The following is an 18661-nucleotide window of genomic DNA, read 5'->3' on the forward strand; positions in this document are numbered from 1 at the left end:
ACCTGCAGTCGATGTCATGTTGCCATTGATAAATGAAAGAATCAGTTAACTGTTAAAACCTATATTCTCAAATCAATTACTTGGACAGAAGACAAGATGTATGGTGATGCCAGATGCGCTCCTTTTTTGTTAAGTGAGTTCAAATTTCCTCTAGAAGCTGCAGGTTTGGACATTACATTGGTTCTCACTAAATGGAAAGCTGCAAAGCTCATAATAAAAGCGGAATATGAAGCAGACACAGCTTTGCAAGTATGGCAAAAAATGTTTTTATATCATGAAAAAAAGTTCCCTAACCTGCTTCATCTTTTTGAACTTATTATGTCTTGCTATAATTCGTTTGTGGAATGCATTTTCAGTATATTGACAGTGACATCACTGATAAAGATGAACCACCAGACACCAATGGAAGACTTTACAATGATAGCTGAAGTATCCAAAGTTGTCTTTACTTTGTCATATGGTAATACACAGGTTGAAAGTGGGTTTTCTATCAATTCAGATGTTTTTGTTAAAAATTTGCATGAAAGCTGTGGTTGCCCTAAAGGCAAGTTTATGATGGAATTCACCATGTTGGAGCAGTTTGCAATGTGGAAATAACAAAACCAATGATCAAAAGTGTAAACACGTCCCATTCACGCTACAAAGATTCATTAAAACGAAAAAGAGAAGAAAAATTGCAAGAAAAACAAGACTGTATTGATAAAAAATTAGCTCTGCAGAAAATTAAGGAGTTAAATGCTAAAAAAACAAAGTTAAATCAACATTATCAGGAATATATATGTGAGATTGAACTAGAATTAAAAATGCTATCAAGCAAAATGGAATGAACAGATTTACATTATTTTTGTTTAAAAAGATTTAAACTATTTTATTGAATTCAAAGATAATTTTTGTTTTGAAGTATTTAAGTTTTTAAAAACCGAAAAAAAAAATTTTCAAACCATATAAAATGTTTATTTTTTAATAATAAAAAGATATATATTTGTTATATTTTTGCTCTTAGTTTAAATTATATCTTAGTTAAATTATATCTTTGATCTTTTGTCAATTTTCAAGAAAATTTATTCATTTGCTATCAAAATTTCCAAAAGAACAAAAGGTAAACGGGACCAAATATATATTGCATATATATTCGCGTATGCATATTTATTTTATATTGTGACTGCGGTTTTATTATTAAACTTTTTGTTGTTAATTTTATAAACTTTGAATCTGCTTCGGTGTTTAAGACAAGACAAAAAACCGCAAGTGTTTCCTGGGAAGGCTTGCACTGCGTCTACCACTATTTTCAAACCAGCAACATTTTTAGTTGTGCCTCTTTTACCAATGTATCCACAGCACTTCACCATTATGTTACTTGTGTGGAAAATTAAAGTATTCAAACATTTTTCGCATACAAAAAATAAATTTAAAATATTATGTGCACATTGTTTGTAACGGGTGATGCGGAAGTTATCGGACAAATCCTAATTTCATTATTTGAGCATAATTAGTTTTTGTGGTTTTATGCGTAGGCATAAACGTTCTATAAAATATAAACTTTATTATTTGAAACACAATTATTTAAAATGAGGTTAAATGCAGCTGAACGAGAATCTTTTCGAAAGCGACTAAAAATGTTTTTTGTAAATAAACCTAATATAAAAAAAAAATCGTAAATCATTTTGAAAAGGAAGGATTTGCTCGAAGTACAATATATGATAGCTTTAAAAGACTTGAAACTGTTCAATCGTTTTCTGATAGAAAGCACCCTGGTCGTCCGACATCCTGGACTAGAGAAAAGAAAGCCGAATTAACGAGACTTGTCAACAATCGAAAAGGGGTCAGTCAGAGAAAAATAGGTATTTAATTCAGTGTAAATCAATCGACAATTGGTCGTCAGTTAAAAAAAATGAATATTAAATATAGAAAACGTGAAATAACTCCAAAATACACTATAGAACAACAAATAAAGGCAAAGAAAAGAAGCAGGAAACTAGTTAACCAACTCTATAACACAAAATCGCTTCTAGTCATCGATGACGAAAAATACTTTTGTTTTGCAGGGGACAGCATGTCTGGAAATTCTGGATACTACACAAACAACAAAAAGACATGCCCAGAAAGTGTTCGTTTTATAGGAAAAGAAAAATTTCCAAAAAAATTATTAATGTGGATAGCCATATCTGACCGTGGTGAGTCCGAGCCATTGTTTCGCACTTCTAAGGCTGTAGCGATCAATTCATCAATCTATATTAGTAAATGTTTAGAAAAACGACTTCTTCCATTTATTCACAAGTATCATGGAGACTTTAACTATTTATTTTGGCCAGATTTAGCAAGTTCTCATTATTCTAAAGATTCTCTAAATTGGATGGACCAATATGTCTATTACGTTGATAAAGAATCCAATCCCCCAAATGTGCCTCAAGCACGACCAATTGAAAATTTTTGGGGATATTTGGCACAAAAGGTTTACGAGGGAGATTGGCAAGCTTCAACAGAGCAAGTTTTGATTGATCGCATTAAATTAAAACTGACGTTTATATTTTGTCCGATAACTTCCGCATCACCCATTACACGTGTACAAATAATGAATTTCCTTTCAAACACATGATATACTCTTAATTATACAAAATATATTTATATTTCCAGATTTTTTTGGTATGTTTCTTAAAAATATTTTCTGGATTTGTAAAATATGACATGAATAATCACTGGGTTTATGATCTCCTTTCACCTTTTCCCCAGTTAAACAGGGTCTTTTTTTTCTTATTAATAATTTGCCTTCATTATGTTTAATGAATCCGCCTGCCCTTTCACTAAATGAAATAGTTTATATATGTTGAAAAAAAATCAATGTTTACAATATTCATTACATATATGTTGAGCACCATATTTGCATGCTCAATGTGCCCCATAACTTGCATAAGCTTGCCTGATGCGTAATTATATTGAAATCTAATGTCCCTAAAAAGTGGATCAGCATCTTTTACCTTTAATAAATTTATATTGTTCACTTAAAAGCAATTTATTTGATGTCAATGGGTTTATCATATTAATTTGTATAACTTTCAGATGATTTTCTATACTATTGATCTTAAAAAGGATTTTTTAAACAATGAAATAGTTTATCACTTGTATTAATTCATATTTTGTTTTGTTTATAAAATTAGCATCGAAAAAAGTTTAGTGGTAAAAGATGAGTCAAAGTTAAATCAAAAAACATTGTCAAAAATTGCATCAAAAGCAGTAAAGCGTTATCATTTAAATCCAGGTGTTTTTATTTTTGTTTTTGTCCTTTAGTTATTTTAATTTTGTTCTTTATTCTGTTATTTTAATGTTTATCTTGTTAATTTTTGTGTATACTTACTATAATAATTATTAGCTGTTTGGACCTTTAAAATACGTTTCTTGTCTATTCCACATCAACCATTTCTTTACTTATTCTTATTATTTATTATTTATTTTATTTCTTACTTCAATATTTTTTAATAAGCAGTAGAAAAATAATTATGCATTGAAAAAATAATTATGCATTGAAAAAATAATTATGCATATACATTGAAAAACTGTTGACCTATTGCTTACTTTTTAAAGTTATAAAAAAAAAGTTTGATAATAAAATTATCTTTAAAAGTGGTAGAAAATAAAAACTTTTAACGTCTTTGTTTTAATTTAACAATAAATGTTTAATGCTTTGTAATTTCTTATTGTAAACTTCTATAAAATAAACTGGGACGGGCTTATTAATTTTTTGCCTTATTAAGTATCTATTAAGTTTTATTGAATTTTTTTTCAGACCATCCCCAGCTTATTAGGACCCTTGCCCTGTTAATTAATTTTGAAGAAAATAAAATGTTATAATTTTTTTTCTACAAGAAAGAAGTTTCTTTTTATGTGTGTTATACACAGACTGTTTACTTAAGCACATTAATAACATAAGTATCTCTATGACATAAATGTAACAAATCTCCTAGTGTTATATTATTTTTAGAAATTTTAGGCTTTTTTAAAAATTTGCTCCCTTTCATTTGTTATAGTATATAATATCTTTCATTCGTTATAGTATATAATATCTTTCATTTGTTTAGTATATAATATCTTTTGTTCGTTATAGTATATAATATCTTTATATATCTTATGTATATAATATCTATAGAACTTTAAAAATATTTCATTTTGTATTTTAGAAAATTGGAAAAGATTTATAAAAAATAAAATTAAGTGCGCTAGCGATAGAACTTGAACCCCTGCGATTCACCTCCGCAGCAACCTAACCACTTCAGCCTCTAAGGCATTGTTAGTTATAAATTTTAACACTAATCAATAAAGAAAAAAATTTACAAAACTTTAAAAAACAGCAAATAAATGATATAGATCAAAGTTAGAGAGATATTACTGCAATGCAATTTTCATGTAAAAGTAAAACTTGATATCATTTTTAACATTGCATAGTTTGAATATATTTATATAATAATAGCATACACTTTCGTTCACTATTTCTTAATAAAAAAGTGCTGTGACTCTTGCTTGCCATTAACTTGGCTTTAATAGGTGCCATGAGTTCTGTGCAAACACACACAAATGAATAAAGGCAGCAGCTTCAAGTTCAATAATAGTATATTATAGGATTTTTATATAGTTCAGGCCTTAACTTTACTAAGTTAAACTTTTTTGTAGTAGCTTTTGTTATAGATCTTTGTTTTACCTCATATAATAGTTCAATGTCATGTAATAACTGCCGGCAAAAAGTTTCCGGACATAAAAAATAATCATAATGTTCTAGTTTTAAGTCAAGTAGGAAAGTACTGATAATTTAGTAATATATATATATATATATTTTTTTTTTTACTTCTGGTTATAATATATTTAATATATAGAAAATATTTTGACATAATATTGATTTCGAAAATTTTCAAGTTCCAACCATAGTAGTTTATTTTTATAGGTTCATATGGCTTCTTAAATATAGTTGCGACATAATCTAGAATTATGTTTTAAATAATTATCCTGCTCTGAATACAAATGCAGGAACAATTAAGCATGGGTTTTCTTCTAATATTTTTTTTTTAATGTTACTCTCTCATTATGTCGTCAATTTTTACAAGATCTCAAGTGCCAGTTGTGGACTTTTTTTCTTGTTTGCTTGCCTAAACACAGATTTCTTTACCAAAACACACGCCCAAAAAGTCCTGCTTCTCTGAAATGCTGTTTCGTTGTATTTAAAGATATTGCCTTTGAATGACTCTCAATAAACTGGGCAATAACTTTGGGGGCTGTCAGTTTTTCTGACACAATTTTGTTTACTCAATACAATTGTCTTATCTTCACTTAATGTTTTGGTTGTAGGTCTTCCTGCTCTTTTTTATCTGCAAAAGTACCAATTCCTTCACAATGTTTGACAGTATCTTGAATAATAGTATTTTTTTTTGTATATCACAAATGTTGTAACCTTTGCGATGATGATTATTTTAGATCACTTTAGTTAAATTTGATTTTTCTATTCATTTTTTTTTAAATAATTTGTTGAAATTCACTTGAAATAAATTTTCAATTTAATTCTGCATCTAATATTCACTATATCAAGTTATAATTGACTTATCTAAATGAATATAGGTTCAAATTATCAAACTATATCATATTTAAAATATTTACACTATTTTTTATGTGATACACATGTTAAAAGTAATTTTAGTGTTAATAAAAAATTGTGAAATCATGTCATGTCCGGAATCTTTTGGCTGGCAGTATATATATATATATATATATTTATATATATATTTATATATATATATATATATATATATATATATATATATATATATATATATATATATATATATATGCACACACATATATATATAGTATCCAACCTCATTTTCCCTAACTCCAGCCCTCGGAGTTAGGGAAAATGTGGTTGGCGATAAATTGCTGACCTTAAACTGTTAGAGGTTGGCATCAGGTTAGCAAAAAAAATTTGACACAAAGAGCAAAAATATTTTATATATATACATATATAAAATATTTTTGCAGTTTTTATCTTCTTTTTTTTTCACTACTTTTATCTATTTTTTAAAAAGTAATTTTTTATTTTTAAACTAAAGCATTTATTATTGTTTTTAATTGTTCAAAATAATAATTGTTTCACTAGTTTAGATAACCATGCAACAAAGTTGGAATGAACTTATAAGGATTAGTTTTCATAGTTTAATCTTATGCTAATAATTTTGTAGATGAATATCCTGAAATATTCAGAGCGAAAAATCTTGCTGGCTTGAAGTATCTTATTTACATGAAATGGAAAGAGGTAAACTTCCTGTTTATTTATAAACTTCTTTTATGTTTTTTAATTTTTGTATACATTTGTAAACTTTTTGTATAAATGACTATTAAATTTTTAAACAACAATATCATATTGTTTTATTAAAGAGAAATGGTGATCAGGTTGCACTTCAAAAATGGGATGACATGATTGAGGTATACGATAGTATGGCTAAAATTTGTTTTTTTACACCTTTTTATGATTACTTTTAAGTTAACTTAAAAGTTTTTAAGTTAACTTAAAAGTTAACTTTTAAGTTAACTTAAGTTTTTTTACTTAAAAGTTTATTTAAGTTAACTTAAAAGTTAAATAAATTCATTGGAAATTTTAGGAATTTTTATATCATATTACAATCTTAACATTAAATTTTTTTTCTTCATTTCTAATAGAAAGAATCAAGCATAAATATTTAAAAATTAATTTCCCAGCACAATGGATGATTGTGGCTTACATTTGCATGGTCAAAAATTAACTCATATTTGCAAGACCTTAATCGTAAAACTTGAATGATGATGTTTTTGCAATCATTTTTAAAAAGTCTAACTTATTAGAAAGAAAGTATCATAGATTTTATTCACTCTAAAAAATGAAATTTTAAATTTAGATAAACATTTTTTCTATAAATTTATAAATTTTTTATAAATGTTGTAATTGTTGTAAAATGAAGCTCATCCCCCTCTTTGCTTTTCAGCTGATTCCTCCTCTTTACTTTTCAATTGTTAAACTATTTCAACTTTTATTTAACAAAATCTTATTTGTTTTTTAAATTAATATCTTTAAATTTTAAAGTTGTAAATAAAAAAAAAATGTTTTTTTTAACAAATATTTATAAATTTTTAAAACTTTTGTTATCTTTGATTTTATTTGTTTAATTTGCTTGTTACGTTAATTTACATTTTAATTGACTTTTTTTGCTTTATCTCTCATTGTGGTCTTCTTTCATTGTTTAATCTAATTTATTCTGATTGGTTGGCATGATTCATTTCTCATTGTACTTCTTATCTTCTTTTTTTGTTGTTGTTGTTGTTTTTGTTATTTTTATAGCTTTTTAAGATTTATAGTACTGTTCCTTTGAATTCTTTTTTAGGTTTATAGTACTGTTCCTTTGAATTCTTTTTTAGGTTTATAGTACTGTTCCTTTGAATTCTTTTTTAGGTTTATAGTACTGTTCCTTTGAATTCTTTTTTAGGTTTATAGTACTGTTCCTTTGAATTCTATTTTAGGTTTATAGTACTGTTCCTTAGAATTCTTTTTTAGGTTTATAGTTCTGTTCCTTTAAATTCTTTTTAAGATTTATAGTACTGTCCCTTTAAATTCTTTTTAAGGTTTATAGTACTGTTCCTTTAAATTTTTTTTAAGTTTATAGTACTGTTCCTTTGAATTTTTTTAAATTCTTCTGCATTAATTTAGGCTGCTGTTGCAGGTAAAGTTTGGCTACAACAGAAGTTAGTTGAAGCATACTTAGAAAATAATGATTTGCAAGCTGCAGTATCTTGGGTGTATAAAGTTTCTCTTCCACCAAAATACTTGCCACACACTCTGCTTAATGTAATGGGAGAATATATAATGTAAGTTGATTATGATATGTAAATTTAGTGTACTTTTGACACTTTTGAGAATCTTAAATTTTTGGAAACAAATAAAAAAAGAAAAAGAATAATGTAAAAATAAAAATAACAATTTTTATTTTTTTTAGAAAATAAAATTTAATAATAAAGCAGAAATGTTTACATATATTTTTGTGGAGATAATTTTAGTTTTTTAAGTATTATATATAATACACATTACATTATGCAAAATATGGATTTTATTATTTTTTTAAAAGCTCGAAATAAAAGATATAAATATAAATCATGGTTTCACAGTTTTTATTATTTTTTTAAAAGCTCGAAATAAAAGATATAAATATAAATCATGGTTTCACAGTTTTTATTATTTTTTTAAATGCTCGAAATAAAAGATATAAATGTAAATCATGGTTTCACAGTTTTTATTATTTTTTTAAAAGCTCGAAATAAAAGATATAAATGTAAATCATGGTTTCACAGTTTTTATTATTTTTTTAAATGCTCGAAATAAAAGATATAAATGTAAATCATGGTTTCACAGTTTTTATTATTTTTTTAAAAGCTCGAAATAAAAGATATAAATGTAAATCACATGGTTTCACAGTTTTTATTATTTTTTTAAAAGCTCGAAATAAAAGATATAAATGTAAATCATGGTTTCACAGTTTTTATTATTTTTTTAAAAGCTCGAAATAAAAGATATAAATGTAAATCACATGGTTTCACAGTTTTTATTATTTTTTTAAAAGCTCGAAATAAAAGATATAAATATAAATCACATGGTTTCACAGTTTTTAAAGTTTAAAAATATGTAGCAATTATTAAAAATAGTTTCTGTTAAAAGCTAAATTTAGAAAAATAATACTTTTATTTATTTGCAGTTGAATGTTCAACATATAAATATAAAAAAATGAAATAATAATCTGATATAAATTTATTTAATAAATATTTAAACTCACACAACTTACTTAATAACAACAACAATCATAACTGCTTACTACAGCAACAACAAGTATCATAACTGCTTACTACAGCAACAACAACTATCATAACTGCTTACTACAGCAACAACAACTATTATAACTGCTTACTACAGCAACAACAACTATCATAACTGCTTACTACAGCAACAACAACTATCATAACTGCTTACTACAGCAACAACAACTATCATAACTGCTTACTACAGCAACAACAACTATTATAACTGCTTACTACAGCAACAACAACTATCATAACTGCTTACTACAGCAACAACAACTATCATAACTGCTTACTACAGCAACAACAACTATTATAACTGCTTACTACAGCAACAACAACTATCATAACTGCTTACTACAGCAACAACAACTATCATAACTGCTTACTACAGCAACAACAACTATTATAACTGCTTACTACTAACTACAACTAAAACTTATATAAGATGATCAAATTTTGAAAGTTTACTGAAATTTATTTTTTACAGTTCTGTAGAATATGACATAATTGACATATTGATTGTGACTTATTGTTGACTTGTTTACTACATTTGCGACTTATTATATTAATATAATAAACTATAAGAAAAAAATTTTAGTATAGATTTTAAGTACTGCTCTCTTTTTCACTATATTAAATTAATTGTATTAAATATAATGTCAAATATTGTTTTTTATTATGAATATTTATATTATTTAAAGTATTATTATTGTTGTTTATTGTTTTATATTAAAGGTCTTTTAACTTGTCTCCAGTACAATCTAATGACCAAGAAGATACATTCTTAAGTACTGGAGAAAATTGGGAAGAGGAGGTTGAAGTATCTCCAACTGTACAGTTTTCTTTATCAAATGGTTTTTTGTCTGCTGAAAAAGCTCGAGCTTTAGAAAATCAATTCTATAAGCTTAAATTACCTTTAAAAGATGTCATTATAGTTGATACCATTCCTAGATTAGTTGAAGCAGAAAAAATATTATTCAAGGTTTGATGTTAATTTTCTACCAATATTTTATTGGTTGCTATAGTAAAAAGCATATTTTTAAAAAATAGTGTTTTGTTTATTTATTTGTTTATAAGTTAATTTATTGGTTTTTAAACAGCCCAAGCAAGTAATAGGGTTTGACACAGAATGGAAGCCATCATTTACAAGAGCTGGTGAACAAGACAAGTAATAGATTTTATACATTATTTTTTTTAAGGAGTTCTGAGAGGTTACAAATTTTCTTAGGCAAAATTTTTATTATCTGTTAAAATCAAATCTTCATAGAGTTTCAACTCTTCAGCTGGCTGTGGTTGACAAGATTTTTATTGTTGACATGCTACAATTGTATGTTGCTGATTCAGCAGAAAATGCTCTCAGAGAATTCTTCTACAAGTTTTTTACTTCCAAGGATGTAGTTAAAATAGGTTTTGATAGTTTCACTTTAAATGTTGTTACTTTGTTTATTTCTTATTCTTTTCAATTAGTTTTATTTTTGTTATTTTTTATTTCAGGTTATGGAATAGTTGGTGATCTTAAGATTTTGATCGGAATGTTTGCATATATGAAAGAATTTATTCTGAATGCTTCAAACTTGGTAGATTTAAATGAAATAAGTGAAAAGGTAAGGAATGAATGAACATATGGATAAGTGATAAGGTAAGGAATGAATGAATGGACTGTAAAATTTCTATACAATTTTAATTTTTATGCCCTTTTTCTTTTTTTATGCTGGACCTAGATATTAAAGCATCCAGTGACAAATACATATCTTTACCCTGTTCAAAGTGCTCAGAATGAGAAAGGTTTAAGCTTGCTTATTTATCGATTATTGGGTCAAAGTCTAGATAAAACATTTCAAGTTTCAGATTGGGATAAGCGTCCCCTTTCTACAAATCAAATTCAATATGCTGGTTTGAATATTTAATGTATTTATTATTTTTTGTTGAAAAATAATAGTGAAAATAGTAGGATGTAATTGAAAATAATAGTTTTTTTCTCTTATTTAGCTTTAGATGCTTTCTGTTTATTGGAAATTTATGATGTTTTAAACAAAATTGCTTTTGAAACACAAATAAAAGTAAACATGCTTGAAAATGTGAAATTGAAATGGTTAAAGCCAACAAATGTACCAATGTAAGTTTTCTCATAAATAATATTCCTTTTTTCTATATTACAAATAAATGAATGAATTTTTTTTTGTTTTATATAAGATTAAAAAATAAAATGCATTGAAAACAATATAAACCTAAAAGTTGTTTGTTAGTTTTTTTTTATGGAAACTGTTAATATTTTAGTCAAAAAAAAAAAAGATTTAGAATCAATTATTTGTTATTTTTACTTTAACTCTTTAATCTTTTAATTTTAAAATGTTTTAGGATTATCTGAACATAGGGAAAACATTTACAAAATGGATTCCTTATAAATTGTTGCAGCCAAGAAATGGGGAAATTGGGGAAGGGGGGTGGAGACCTTCAATCATTGTGCAGTCTGTTATATGTTATATTATTATTTTTTTAGTCAGCGTAAAGATAAGTATGATAAACGCAATGAACTACAAAAAAAAAATGTAAGTATAAAAGTAATTAATGTTATTTTTAATTTTTTTTTTCAAGTTTAGATTATATAATTTTTAAAATAAAATATTATGTTTATTATTTTATTATACATACATAAAATACAGACATTATGTTATACATAAAATACATACATTATGTTATACATAAAATACATACATTAATTATACAAACATACTTAAAATACATACATTATATTATACATACATACATATATAAAATACATACCTACATACAAACATACATAGATACATACATATATATATACATACATACATACATACATACATACATACATACATACATACATACATACATACATACATACATACATACATACATGCATACATAAAAACTAAAACAGATATAATTAACAAGTTTATATAATTGAAATATATTTTCAATATATTTCAATCATATAAACTTGTTATAAATTGTTATAATAAAGTAAGCTTTAACAATGTTTTTGTGTTTAATTTTTATAATATAAACTTTTATTTATCTGAGGCCGATAAGTTGTTATAATTAAGTTTTCAAAAGCATGATTTCACCATTGCCACTCCAGGAAAAACTACATCATAAGTTTTCAATATCTGGTCCTTAATGATTATTAATTTAACATATTTAAAAGAGACTATTCTAAAAGTTTGATAGATTTAAAAAAAATATTTTTAAGAACTTGTTTAAAATAATTAGTTTTATGGTTTATTTTTTGTGCAGTTTTGTTTATTATTGATTATTTATAACTCATGTACGTTGTTATTTTTTATTTATTATAACCCTATCACCATAGGTGATAAGGTTATAGTAAATAAAAAATAAGAAGAGATACAACTATATTTATCGTTTAAAAAGTCTTTGAAAATTAAAATTACTTATGAAAGTATTCAAGTATATCCCAAAAATATTTAAAACTATTATGATGTAAAATCAATTAACAAATAAAATTGATTAACTACGTCATTTCCATATAAATTGGTTTTAAATGCTCTTGATAACAATAAATGATTACTACTCTACTAGATAACTTTAATATGACATATTTCATATATTAGTTAGTTATTGATAAACGTTGAAAAATAAAGCAAAACGTTGTAGCACAGGTGCAATTATGCATGTTATGTGTAGATAATGTCCTTTTTAGTGCATTTAGTGGTCATTTGCAAAGCTTCATTAAGAGTCTTGTTTTTAGTTTGGGTTGACTGAAAGTGACTATTCACTGGCTTTAATTATCGTTATAGACACTGAATATTATTCAAACTTAAAGAAAATTCTCTTTGAATCTTTTTTAATCCTATTCAATACCAATTTGTTTGAATTGCTCTTTGAACCGTTTTTAATCCTATTCAATACCAATTTGTTTTTCACAAGTAGGTACTGATCATACTTTTATATCTCAAAATATTTTTGTTGTTTTGCATACATCTTATAATTAATTTTCTCTCCCTGCTGATAGCAGCCGGTGCAGCCATAGAATAGCGGTTCAAGTCATGGCTTCAGATTTGGAGATCCGTGGTTCAATACTAGCTCTCGCTAAATATGCATTACTTGTATGAAAATGTGAAATTCCTGGTTAAATTCTATTCCTAGGTTCTCTGTGATAAGAAGGTTAGGAATTCTTGGAATATATAAAAGACATTTTACTTTAAAATAAGTTTTTTTTGTCAAGCTTTTTGGATTCAGGCTGACATGGAACCTAAAGCTTGCTATTTTCAGTATATTAAAATGTATTTGTATTTCATCTCAGTATATTAAAATGTATTTGTATTTCATCTCAGGAAATAAATTTGGAGTATTTTAAATAGTGTCTATAAAGAGGTAACTCTCCTACTTCACTCTCCTACTTCATGTGTTTAAGGCAAAATGTTTTTCTGAGCTTTTGTTAAAGTTATTTTACAATCGCTTTTCAAAGACTAAAAAAAACGCCATTTATTATTGAAAAGTAATTTTTATTTATGAATAATTAAATTAATGCTAAAAAGTTATGGTTATTGCTCTTGAAGTTTTTAATGCTGGTGATAAAGGATGACACGCTAGTAATCTCCACAAGTCGTCTAAATATGATTTCAAAACTGTTTAAAGTTTTAAAATTTTTATTTACCAAATGAAATCAAACAGTTTTTCTTGATGAGCTTCACATTCAGGCATTCTAAAAATTTCTATATTTGGTTTTACAATAATTTTAATCTTTTAGTGAAGAAACAATCGGCCTTCTTCACTCTGGCCTTCAAACTTATTTAGTAGTTGATTTTAATTCTATAAAGAAAAAATTGGTTGTAAAATACCACATACCTACGTGTATCAATAATGCATAAAAATTGAAATTAACTAAACAAATGCAAATAAAACTTATTTTCTAACTATCGTTTGTAAGCAAGGTTCGGCAATTCATCAAAACTGTTAGAGTTATAAAATATTTTTTTATAGAATTTTTCCAAAACTTTTTTATATCAATAATATTTTTTAATAGTTATTCAATAATTTTTAAACCCATTTGGTAATTCAAATTAACTTATAAGGGAAAAACTGCTTTGAAAGTGCCACATACTCACATGTGTCAATAATGCATGAAAATTGAAGCCAAGAAAGCAAATGTTCTTATATTTTTAACTTCCAACTATCGTATGTAAGTGAGGTTTAGTAATGCCTCAAAACTGTTAGAATTGTAAAATTTATTTTTATAGAAGTTTTCCAAAACTTTTTTACATCAATAATATTTTTTAGTAGTTATTCAATGATTTTTAAACTCATTTGGTAATTCAGATTAACTTCATAAGGAATAAACTGCTTTGAAAGTGTCACATACTCACATGTATCAGTAATGCATGAAAATTGAATCCAAGTAAACTAATGTGTAATAAATTTTTTGCCAACTCTCATATAGAAGTGAGGTTTGGTAATGCCTGAAACTGTTATATATAAAAAAAGTTTTTTTTACAGCAGTTTACCTGAATTTTCAAAATCAATAAAGATTTAAATTTGTATTTCTACGGTCTGTAAATAGGGCTGTTTCAAGTGACTTAAGTACTTAAGTAATTGTTTAAACTATTCAGTTAATTAAGTAAATTTATATTACTAAAGTAACCTCAAGTAATTTTTTGTCAAATTAGTAAACAGGAAATCGGTATTTTAATAAAATTTGTATAAAATTGGTCTGATTTTCAGTTTTATATACAACTACCCTAACCCTATATAGTACAGTATTGCATTAAATGCAAATATAATATTTAATACAATAGTAAAAGATAATTACTATTTTATATTGTTCTAAAATAATATCAACTTTGCAGTGGTTTCTTTTTAATCGTTAATAGGTGGAGCCTTTGAAAAAAGATCTCCAAAGTTTGGAAATATGTATTCAATTCAACGAAAGATAAAAATATTGTTATGTGTAAATATTGTCTGTCAACTATTAAAGCAAAACAAACAACAGCAACATAACTTTATCATTTAGAAAAGTAGAAAATATAAAAATAAAAAAAGTTGCGAGCATTTCTCGCCATACTTCATTGTTAGGATCAATGTTATGTTCAAATTTATGGATTTCCGATAGAATACAAAAATAATTTGTCTAAACTTACACATGTCAGATAACTCAGTTCAAGGCCTTGGAATGATGAAGATTGTGGGCTCAATTATAGCTGAAGATGGTCTTAAATTGATTGAAACAAACCTTAAAGATTTTAAGTTAAATCCTAATAATCATATTTTTTGAATGGTTACAGATGGTACAGATGGAGCTTGTTTAACAAAAAAAAACAGAAACTGATGATTGTCTCAAATAACTCATCAACTATATCTTTCTCATGGAATTCACTCGGTAGTAGTTGATGTACTTAATAAAAAACCATGATCTAGTAGAAAAAAAGATTCCTTTTGTGACAATTTAGATGAAGATAATGAAGAAGTTGGTGGTGATGATCATGAAACCAGTTATTAAACTTCTGTCAATTGGGAAGAACTGCAACTTAATAAAAAGGCTGTTAAGCTATGTGAGCTAGATAGAATTAAAACACTATCCAAAAATTAGAATAATTATAAATTTTTTAAAAGGTCAACTCTAAGAAATGATGATCTTCAACGCTGTTGTCTTAATGAGTTTTTGTGGTTGGCTTTAGTTTTTGATACAAAAACACATGAAAACTCAATGTTTAAAATGATTTCAAGATGTCATAAAATTGAACTAGCAGTTACGAAAACATTGTAGCATTTTAATGCATTGGAAACGCTAGCAACTGATAATGCGATTAAAACGGCTAGACATTTAGGAGATGTTTAGAAATTATTGAGGCTGGTGCCGATGTTCTTTGTAAAAGAGATACTACTCCTTTTGGAGCTGAAAAAATGTGTGAATATATTTCAACAAAATACAACAATATCTTTTTTTTTATACAACAATATCTTTTTTTTTTGTCTGCGGTTAAAGAATCTCCAAAAAAAGCAATATTGAAACTGCAGGATTTTAAAGATATTTAGAGGCATCAAATCATTATGATCAAGCTAAAAAAGATTCTATTTTAGAATCTCTTGAGAAAAAAAACTTCCAGTTATAGAAAAAGATATGTATTCTTGCCTTTTTTATGACCATAAAGATGCTAGAGTATCAGTTGAATGTGAAGTCTCTAATGTTGAGAAAAAAGAGTAAGGCTGAAGTGCTTCATTATTACTTAGCCTAAAATTCAAATAGAATGATGAGCAAGGCTTCCTCAAATATTTTGAACTGTATCAAAAAAGAAATGGCTGTATTTGAAGTATCAAATGACTGTCTAAAAAAAAGTCTTTACCACCATCACTTGAAGCAAAAAAATGCTTTAGTGCTACTGGACTTTTATTACTAAGTTAAAAACATCATTAAGTGATAAAATAATTGACACTTGTTTATTACGTTCAAATATAAAAGTTTTGTATATATATATATATATATATACATATATATATATATATATATATATATATATATATATATATATATAATATATATATATATATATATATATATATATATATATATATATATATATATATATATACTAAATTGTGACCAAGTTATGCAACTTGTTTAACTTTATTTCTATAACTTTTGCTCACAAATACTGGTGTTTGTTAAAAAAAATTATTTAATCACAATTTGACTTAATTTAGCATTTCAAATAACTTTTAAAAAAAATTCACTATTGCATGAAGACTTTAAAGTTAACTATTGAACACTAAAACTTTAAGTGAAAAGCAAAAGTCATAATGTATTATAGTTGTCACTATTCAGATGAAATCATAATCATACATTTTGTTATTAGAGTAACAAAATACGTTAGATAAAAAAATAAATTAAAAAAAAAAAGTAGATACCTTTAATAAGGTATTCAAATGCCCATTGGACTCAGTTGCTTAATTGAAAAATAATAAAATTGAAAAAAAACATTTTAAAATTTTCATATAGGTACCTAAATGTTATAAGCGATATCAAAACCTCATCAACCCTCGCAATTTTTTGTTTTTGTTGTTAACTGTTTTTGTTTCTTTGGTCTTCATGTTTGAGTTTTTTTTATGTTTCTTTATGTTTGAGTTTTTTCTTATTATTTATGTTTCTTCATGTTTGAGTTTTTTCTTATTATTTATGTTTCTTCATGTTTGAGTTTTTTCTTATTATTTATCTATTAGTTTATGATTTAAAAAGGTAAAAATCAGAAATAGAAATTTACCTTATAAAATCTTTTCTAAAATAAGTGCTTCAAGTATTCATGTAGAAACTATTACCTCCCTATAAAAATAAGATTTTATTTACTTTTTCTGTTACTGATGTTACTGAGGCTAGGATATTGATTTATTTTTATTTTATATGCATATTTTAATACACTTTGGTCTTTTTTATTTGTAAACAGTACACAAATATTAATACTAAAGGTATCATTGTTTACGCATAAACAAGCTCTTGTTAACTATAATATTTCAATAAACAATGCTTCAAGTAATTGATGACATATAAACATAATAAGCTGACACTAAATAATGTGAAAACTTGACCAAAATGTAAGCTTGGACAAAAGGACCTTTATTTAATTGAAAAGATCTAGTAGTCTTGCCTAAATAATGTTGCAATTTAACACAAAATTATTTATTTAAATTTACACGCAACAAATTTAAATCTTGAAGACCAAAATTTAAATCTTTAATAAATAATTTAAGAAATCAATATTAAAGATATTTATATTTTTGAAAATAAAAACCACTCAATACATTATTTTAAATTGTAGGTACTAACTTTTTTTGGTATTGAAGTAAGAAACTTCTGCAGTATTGATAAAGAAATATTTATATAAAATTTTCATAAATTTATGTGAAATAAAGATATAAGTTAGGTAAATATATTTAAACTTAAAATATTTAAATCATGCTTATCATTAGAAGATTGTATTTTTAAAAACAGTTTCATCTAAGAAAATATAAATTCACATGAAACAACTTAAAATAGCTTAGTTAAACAATTTAGTTAACTTTGCTATGAACACTTAATATACTTAACGAAAAGATCATTGAATTAAAGTTTATTAAAACCCAGTAAGCTAGAACATGATGCATTCTAAAGTTACTGTTGCAACAAAAGTATAATATTATACTCTATAAACTAAAAGCTGGTTAGGCTCAGGGGCGCCCAAAGCATTTTTTGGTCTTTGAGATAGCTAACTTCCAGACATGGAGCAAACTCCAAACATTTATATGTTTATATATATCTATGTCAAATAAGGATGCTTTACAAAAAATTGAGATGATTGGAGCTTGGGAACAAAAAAGCCCCAAAAATTTAGCCCCACCTGCCCCAAACGTGAGAGCAACAAGTTGATGAAATATTTTTTGTATTATTTTCAATTAGACTTATATTCATCGATAAATTTTAAGTTTCATAGTATTATCTCTCACAGTTCAAAAATTATGACAATATAAAATTTGCAACCCCCTCAAATTGAGGGAAGTTTAAACTTTATTTGGTCATAATTTTTGAACGCTAAAATATTTTACTATGAAATTTAAAATTTATCGATGAATTCTAGTTGAAAATAATACAAAAAGTATTTCATCAACTTGTTGCTCTCGCGTTTGGGGCAGGTGGGGCTAAATTTTTGGGGCTTTTTTGTTCCCAAGCTCCAATCATCGCAATTTTTTGCAAAGCATCCTTGTTTGACATAAGTATAAGCATATGAATCTTTGGAGTTTGCTCCATGTCTGGAAGTTTGCTATCTCAAAGACCAAAAAA

The 18661-nt window shown here is 25.8% G+C and overlaps 1 protein-coding gene across 6 annotated transcripts in view; it reads left to right on the top strand.

Annotated features, from left to right (window-relative positions):
• The window catches only part of LOC100215579 (exonuclease mut-7 homolog), a 66177-nt gene that overhangs the window by 36065 nt on the left and 11451 nt on the right, over positions 1 to 18661 (top strand). For 4 of the 6 annotated variants that reach the window (XM_065790830.1, XM_065790829.1, XM_065790831.1 and 1 more), the window contains exons 6-16: positions 3156 to 3256; positions 6216 to 6289; positions 6412 to 6459; positions 7715 to 7872; positions 9592 to 9838; positions 9957 to 10024; positions 10124 to 10263; positions 10351 to 10460; positions 10578 to 10749; positions 10846 to 10972; positions 11357 to 11405. In XM_065790830.1, the coding sequence (XP_065646902.1) occupies positions 3156 to 3256; positions 6216 to 6289; positions 6412 to 6459; positions 7715 to 7872; positions 9592 to 9838; positions 9957 to 10024; positions 10124 to 10263; positions 10351 to 10460; positions 10578 to 10749; positions 10846 to 10972; positions 11357 to 11405 (1294 nt within the window). Of the gene's footprint in view, positions 1 to 3155; positions 3257 to 6215; positions 6290 to 6411; positions 6460 to 7714; positions 7873 to 9591; positions 9839 to 9956; positions 10025 to 10123; positions 10264 to 10350; positions 10461 to 10577; positions 10765 to 10845; positions 10973 to 11356; positions 11406 to 18661 lie in introns of all 6 variants that reach the window. The other 2 variants (XR_010636688.1, XR_010636689.1) reach the window with 1 other exon arrangement.

Source organism: Hydra vulgaris, chromosome 02 (assembly GCF_038396675.1).
Source record: "Hydra vulgaris chromosome 02, alternate assembly HydraT2T_AEP".
Taxonomy (NCBI): Eukaryota; Metazoa; Cnidaria; class Hydrozoa; order Anthoathecata; family Hydridae; genus Hydra; species Hydra vulgaris.